At 35.5% G+C, this 7,950-nt stretch overlaps 1 protein-coding gene across 4 annotated transcripts in view; it reads left to right on the forward strand.

The window, feature by feature from the left end:
- The window catches only part of cul9 (cullin 9), a 59,443-nt gene that overhangs the window by 8,297 nt on the left and 43,196 nt on the right, over window positions 1-7,950 (forward strand). For all 4 annotated transcript variants that reach the window (XM_016538120.1, XM_016538121.1, XM_016538122.1 and 1 more), the window contains exons 4-5: window positions 5,725-5,879; window positions 6,832-7,416. In XM_016538120.1, coding sequence (XP_016393606.1) covers window positions 5,725-5,879; window positions 6,832-7,416 — 740 coding nt within the window. The remainder of the gene's footprint in view (window positions 1-5,724; window positions 5,880-6,831; window positions 7,417-7,950) is intronic.

Consider the following 7,950-nt stretch of genomic DNA (forward strand, 5'->3'; position numbering starts at 1 on the left):
GCAAATTAAGATCTAAATGTATATATATATATATATATATATATATAGGCCTATACATTAATCTAAAAAAGAAATCTTTTTACCTGTGTTAACTTTTCCTCAGGCGGCTTGATCTGGTTAGATGGTTCAGATGTGATTTACTCAAACTGGCTCAGTGAGTCGATGCTGGATACTGGCTGTGGCTACATCAACACAGACTCTGGATTTCACTGGAAGACAACAAGCAACTGTAGTCAGGAATTCTACTTCATTTGTGAGTTTGGTGAGTCTTATATAGTATTTTTATATAATTACGTAGAAGTATTTTCATATTTTAGCATGCTCATTGGTTTTATTCCAATTTTAAAAAAAGACAAGTATGAATAAGCATAATTATATTGAGTTGCACCAACAAAAAATGCACTTTTTACAGTGGCAGAAAACAATGCAACTCCATTTTAGAGAGATCTGTGGTATGTCCATTGTATGCCTAAGAAATAAAAGTAAAAATAAAAAGAATTTTCATTTGACCAGTTTAAAGGCACTTTTATGAGAAAACATGATATATATCATTTAAAAAATGACAGTTAATAGTTATCCTTTTTCTCTTTTTTGTAGAATTGGGACGCTCTCTGTCCTGTATGGACAGCACTATCCTGCACTGTGGCTTAGATCAGGTGATAGAGGTTGATGAGAGCTACTATGGCAGGAAGACGCCACATTACTGCAGGAGCAACATCTCCAGCTCTCTCACAGCTTCACTGCAGCAGTGCAGCTGGATCAGTGTGCTGGATGTAGTAGCAGGTACTGGCCGACACTAAACACAAAATAAAACAAAAGAGCTAGTTGTTATTATGTTTTTTGTAGCACCATGGTATTTGATTAAAAAATTTGAATATTTAGAATAATATATATTTTTTAATAGTTTTTGAACAAAGTTCCTTATCTCACCAAGGCTGCATTTATTTAATCAATATATAGTAAAAACAGTCATTTAAATTAACTGTTATCTATTAAAATATATTTTGTACAGTAAATGATATGGCATTAATACTTTGTTTTAAACTAAAGCTTTAAGAATATAAGATTACTTAATACTACAAAATATTTCCATCTCAAATAAGTGCGGTTCTTTTGACCTTTCTATAAATCAAAGTGTTCTGCAAAATGTATCATGTTTTTCTGCGTAAAAGTTCAACATAGCAAATCAGCATATTAAAATCTATGAAGGATCTTGAGAATTAATGGCTGCTGAAAATTCAGCTTTGCATCACAGAATTAAATTGCATTTTAAATATATATTAAAATGTAATAGTTATTTAAAAAATTGTAATAATATTTCACAATATTACCTTTTTACTGTATTATTAATCAAATGAATGCAGGCGAGCATAATAGACTTCTTAAAAAAAATGATTCTATACTTTTGAGCTGTAAAGTACCAGCACTATACCATTAATCAGCAACAATCATTTTTTACAGGTTTTTAAGTGCATGCAGTAGGTAATTCGAGAATGAAAACCACTAATGAGTCTTAATGTCTCCACTTGAAGAGAACAGAAAATGCTTTTGTGTGGTGCTTGTGAATTGATGCTCTTTTTCTGACTTTTTCTTTCTTTTAATATGAATGCAGAGCAAACAATATAAAATCTAATATGTAAACAGAGCTTCAGTGAGCTTTTTACTGAATATATAGGGCTCCTGCCAAAGCTGAGGTTTAAAATTACAGCAGGCTACATCATAACAGATGTAAAGCAGGAAAACAAAATTAACAATGTATTGATATACATATACAGTAGTATTCAATAGGACCTAATGGACCTATTGGGCAGAAGAATTGTGAGCATATTTTAAATATTTACAGAGGATTCAGAAAATCTCTTTGTGAGGACAATTCTGTTCATCTACTGGTTTAATGTTACTATTGTTGTGAAAGTGCTGAGTGTTTGAAGAGCATTGAGAATTTCTGCATCTGTTCTTTTGCTATACCTCAATAATGCTGTTTTGACTGTCTGCAGTAATGAATAGTAATGATGAGGTTTGTTGTTGTCCTCCAAGAGCTCTGTAACGGACAGCAGTTTTGCACGGCTGTGGCAGATGGATCATCTTTTGGAGAGCCGTGTCCTGCGCTGGGAAGTTACCTGTTGGTGGAATACCACTGCAAAGACAGTGAGAGTTGATTTATATTGATCAAACTTATTTTGCAATGGGGAAGTAAGCAATTTCTGTGAATGTTCGAGACTTCTGATTCATTAGCTTTTATAAGTAAACAACTCGAAAAATAACAAAGTTCAATTGAAGGTAACTATTGCACTACAAACCAGTGTGTTTATGATTATGGTAATAAATTAAAATGATAACAAATACTAGTTTGCATATCAAGCAAGCAGATGAAATCACTGAAAGCAAATGACAGCGCACATTCAAGTTACGAATGGCCACATGTTAAAAATAAGGTGGATAGAGAACACACTGCTATGGTTCCTTTCACTAAATAATCTATATTTTCATCAAACAATGTATGTTATATGTTATAATGCAGAACCCTCTGGTGTTATCGTGGAAAGATCTGCAGATGATGGTGGTGACGATTCTTTTGTTGAGGTGATCAAATTGATTTTTCAGTTTTGACTTTGTACTTTTATTTTAAATGATTTTGTGATAATAACACTTTTCCTCTATCATGACAAGATATGTTTTCAGTAACATTTAGGCATTCAGGTACTGAAAAAGTTGAACCAGCAAATAGCGTTTATTTATTTTTTAATTTTTTTACCAGTTACAACATTTATTGAAAATCCCACACAGACTCTTGTCTCGAAAATGATGTAGTAGTGTCAGGGATTCTCATTATTTTATTTATTAATTTCCCTGCTGGAAAAAACAATAGCTGAAACCAGCGAAGCTGGTAAAAGTTGGTTTAGCAGGCTAGTTTTAGAAGGGGTTTTGACCACTTCCTTCACTGTAAAAAAAAAATCGTTGACATTTACGGTAAAATACCGGCAGCTGTGGTTGCCAGAACTTCACCGTAAAAAATATGGTAGCAACATTTTAGGTTTTACAGGCTTAACTTAAATTCACAATAAAATACCGTATTTCATTAACTGATGTAATGTTAATAAATCAACATATTGAAGTACTAATATCTGTTTTGAACCATTGTAATACACTGATGACCACCAAAAACTGGTGGTGATGAGAAAGTCACACGATGGTGATGAGAAAGTCACATGAACCAAAGCTCGTCACAAACAGATTTTCTACGAGCTGAGGAGGACAATACTTAACAGTATTTTACTGTAAAATTACATTAAATGTAATTACATTTATTTACTGAATATAGTATAGAAATTACTGTTAACCAGTTTTTTACTGTAGCATTTTTACAGTATTTTACTGTTGACTAGTTAAAAATTGTAAAAAAACGAAAATCGGTCAAACATTCTGGAAAAATCGAGATTTTAATTTTTTGCAAAATCGCCCAGTCCTAGGTACAGCGGGGAAAAAACTAAACACAAAATTTTTATTAAACACTGGTTTACTAAACAAATTGCTCTTTCTTTAAATAAATTCAATTATAACTGAACTTTTCTTAGGGATAAAAATCTACCTCAGCTTATGCTCTAAACTATAGGGAGCCCTTTTACATATACTTCGTAGTAGACATCCATAACTCCTTTCTGCTGTCTGTTGTCAGTGTTTCTTTGTTTGAATATGGCGCTTATCACATGCTGTGTGGTATCGGCGTTTGGTATCGGGGCATTTTAACGAGTACGAGTACAGGAGGCCAGTATCGGTGCATCCCTAGTTACAATTAAGAACAGAGCCCAAACTTAAATTGAATTACTATTTTACGAAATTTTTCAAAAATATATATTTTTCTCACCTAAATATTTGATCATGCAGTGCATTTGTGTTTTTACAATGGGGCAATTGGTGCACAATAGCTTACACACAGCACAAGCCTGATTTTGTGAGCTGTATGTGAGGCTGCCTTATGTTTGTGCTTTGAGTGTGCATGAGCGCGCGAATGGTTTAAACACTGGAAGACTTAAAAAGATTATACACTTTAGTGATGCGACACTGCCTCGATTGTGCAAGTGATAATTCCTGAGTCAACTGTGCAGCGTGCAGCTCGCTTATAGTGCAGACGCGATGTGATGATTTGAAGCCATTTGCACATATTGAGAGGGAAAGAGAGAGAGCGCGCAAGCAAGTCAGAATCGCCTGAGTTCATTCAGCTTGAGCTCTGCACTCTTGCAAATAGTTTTGCTATAACCAACAAAGTATAAGTACGATGTAAATAAGATATTCATTGTGCTGTATAGACAGATTTTTTTATTATAACGGGAGTTTTCTCTCAGTCAGTGAGCTTGTGCTGCGGTTGAACTGAACTGATATCAGCTTCATTGATTATAAGGGAGGGTCTTTGCTCACTTTCTGGTATAATCCATTCATAATTTGAATAAAAGTTGTATTTTTCATGCGAAGTACACTTCAAAGTTCCAGGAGTGACGACTGTATTAAAATGCGGGGCTGAATCTGAAATTGCCATGTTTGACAGGTACCTATATATTACAAATTACAAATGGTCTTATATTACATTATAATATTTATAGAATATTCAAACACCTCAATACTTTTGCATTTGTTTTTGCTGGCAGTACAAAATTAAGCAACATAGAAAAAGGTCCTTTAGTTGCCCATTTCAAAGCAAATTCAAAAGTATTGAGATATTTGAATATTCAAACAAAACAAAAAACTACCACTGTGCAAACAGAATTGTGATTATTTTGAAACCGTTTCTGTCTGCCATTGGTTGTAAAAAGGTAGTCCCACCCCAAACTCCAGGCCAGTGGTTGAGAATTTGGCATGATAGACCAGCCGCTCAGACAAACAGAGCAATGTTTAGATAGCACCACAGTGTTTGCACTTTTCAGTTTCCTTATAGCTGACACTGCATGTTAAACTAGTTTAGGAGACTTCTAAATTACTATGATTAGTTGTAAGTAGTAAAACTTTAATACAGTATTCTGTACTGTACTGATGCTTTGCACACTTAAACAGAAAGTAGATGAAGGCTCTTTGACTGGATGATTTAGCAGAAAGTGGTTTCTAAGAATATGAATCAGCACAATAGTTGCTGCTGGTCAATGCATTTTGCTGTGGGTGAGATGTGGATGTTTTTTCTTATTTGTCTGACTAATATGTTTTGCATCATAGCTTTTATCCAGTTGCCTAACACCTGTCAAACAATCAAGCCTCTTGGTGAAATGCTAGTATTTAGTTATTAGACAAGCCTATTGTGAGCAACAGTGGTGAAATCTTAATGAATTCACCCATCTAAAGAAACAGCCCGGCCATGTGTAAATCAAATATCCAAGCTCTGTTTTTCTTTTTACCCATGGTTAGGCAAAAAAGAGAGCTTGATTTTTCATATATTTGTTTTAAAATGGGGAGAAAAACAAATGGTTAAAATATACCCATACCGATGTGGCAAACCCCATTGCTTTAACACTTGGTTCTCTTGATGTGCTGATGCTCTTTTCTTAGATTTGTTAAAAAAAAAGGGGGGGGGGAAGGGAAAGGAAAGGCTGTGATAATCTATAGTCTAATGGATTTGATTCCCAGATAATGCTTGAATAAATGGTATAATTGAAGTGTAATAGAAGTAAATAAATACAGGAAATAAAATCTGTAAGAAATCTGTCATTGTTGATGAGGCTGATGCTGTTTGACTTTCAGGGAGTCGTGCCTATGTGCTGCTGTCCCTCAGCCAGCAGGATGGCATCGAGCAGCACATGGACTTTGAGAACCGCTACACCCTGCTGGAGCTTTTTGCAGAGACCACCTCCTCTGAGGAGCATGGCATCTCCTTTGAGGGCATCCATCTTCCCCAGGTACTCGCCTTCATTTCCACTCTAGTCTGAATAACTGTCCAAAACCGAGTGAGGTACCATGTTGTCTGCTGTCTGCAACTTCCCTCTAAGGCAGCATCCTAACCCAAATTGAATCCTTTAAGCGACGATTTACGACAGTCCTCTTTGGCAGCAGCTCATAGGGAGTATACCTGTGCTACCTAAGTTGGCAACTTACTAGGTTTTGGAACAGATCATTTGTGCTTTTTTGCTAAGAGTGCCTTTATCAATGGTAGACACATTGTATAGCTTGTGGGCTAGTGACATGAAGCTATTTTTTTTGTATTTATTTATATTTCATATCTATTTATTTATTTAGAAATACATAACAACTGAGGTATAACGAGGTATACTTTTGAAAATGTAATGTCCTGATATTATAAGGAATGAAAATGCCTCTTTTGGAGAAATTGATTATTTATTATAAATTCATTATTATTTCTTAGGGAAAAAAACAAGCTGTGAAGCAGTTTTGTGTAAATATTATAAATATTTGAATCAATCCTATTATAGTTAAATACAATTTTAGAAATAAAAAACTTATTTGATTTAAAAAAGATATATATGTATATTTGTTTTCAGCTAGTTGCCAAAGAAACATTTCTCATTTTCATTTAGTTTAACTTGATGTACTAAAATAACTAAAACTAAAATTGAAATAAAATTAAAAACTATTTAGACATAAAAAACTAATAATAATGACAAAAACCCAACAAAATCACAAAATTAACTAAAATGAAAAATACTAAAAAATGAAAATATGCTATAATAGTATCTCAGTGATACTAAAATAATAAATAGTAATGAATAACACTTGATTAGAATTTTTTCTCTGAAAGTTGTGTCCAAAGATTAGCCTACATTTCTTAGAACTGTTGCTGTCATTGACCCTGTACAAATGGTTTTGTATAAGAATTTGCTTTGTTTGCTGTAGATTCCAGGCAAGCTGCTTTTCTCTCTGGTGAAGCGTTACTTGTGCGTCACTTCATTGATGGACAAGCTAAACACGGCGGGGGTGGAGCCCACCTCTGAGCGTCAGGATGTTGGCCCCTCCTCCTCCACGGCAGCCTACCAATCAGAGCACGCTCGTGTGCAGCGGGAGTTCGAGTTCACCATGGCCATGGCCAACCTCATCTCGGAGCTGGTGCGTGTCATGGGCTGGGACCGCAACCGGCAGCCGCCCCACACCTCTTCGAGCGCAAGCAGAGGGGTTGAGGAAATAAATAACGAAATCCAGAAACACCCCGTCCGCTCCATCTTTCAGCCACGCTTCTCCGCTTCGTCTCCCGTCATGGCCGCTACAGCAATAGCTGCGGCGGTCACGCCACCAAAGAAGAAGAAAACGACAAATGGTTTCAAGACGCGTTCTGACTTCACTTCTCGTTCAGCTTATGTGGAGTTTGTGCAGGATAACCTGAAGAGTGGCATGGTGGTGCGTATGCTGGAGGACTATGAGGAGGTCAGCGCTGGGGATGAAGGAGAGTTTCGCTACAGTAACGACGGCTCGCCGCCGGTGCAGGTTAGTGCTGTGTGAACGCATAAAGTAGTGTAGACACGGAAAAACTTTAGCTTATGTTTGTTTTACAAGCACTATCGAAATTTGGCAGTAATTCCACTCTCATTTACTTTGGACAGATAATTGCATTGTGAAATGGATTGATGTGTATACATGATGTTGTTCTGCTGTCATATCATTAAATTACTTTTTATGAAATAAAAAGCGCCAAAAGATTTAAATAGTAGCAATAGCCTTTGTTTAGGTAATACAGTAACACATACAGGTCATTTAAGGACAATAAATAAAAATTTTAATGGTTTGTTAAACCATCAGTTTGAATTGAATTCATGGCTAAATGTATGTTTTTGCTGCTTAAATATAGAATCCAGACAGATGCTGTTTTCTGCAACAGTATCTTTTCTCCTCTTGCACAAAAACACAGAAATGCACAATGGAAAACAATTAATTTTATGCAAACCTGTAATATATAATATGTAGGGCTGCACGATTAATCGAATGCGATTGTCCCGCGCATCCATCAGTAAAAGCCGGTTC

This window comes from Sinocyclocheilus rhinocerous, unplaced genomic scaffold, assembly GCF_001515625.1.
Source record: "Sinocyclocheilus rhinocerous isolate Xijiao unplaced genomic scaffold, SAMN03320098_v1.1 scaffold907, whole genome shotgun sequence".
NCBI classification, from domain to species: domain Eukaryota; kingdom Metazoa; phylum Chordata; class Actinopteri; order Cypriniformes; family Cyprinidae; genus Sinocyclocheilus; species Sinocyclocheilus rhinocerous.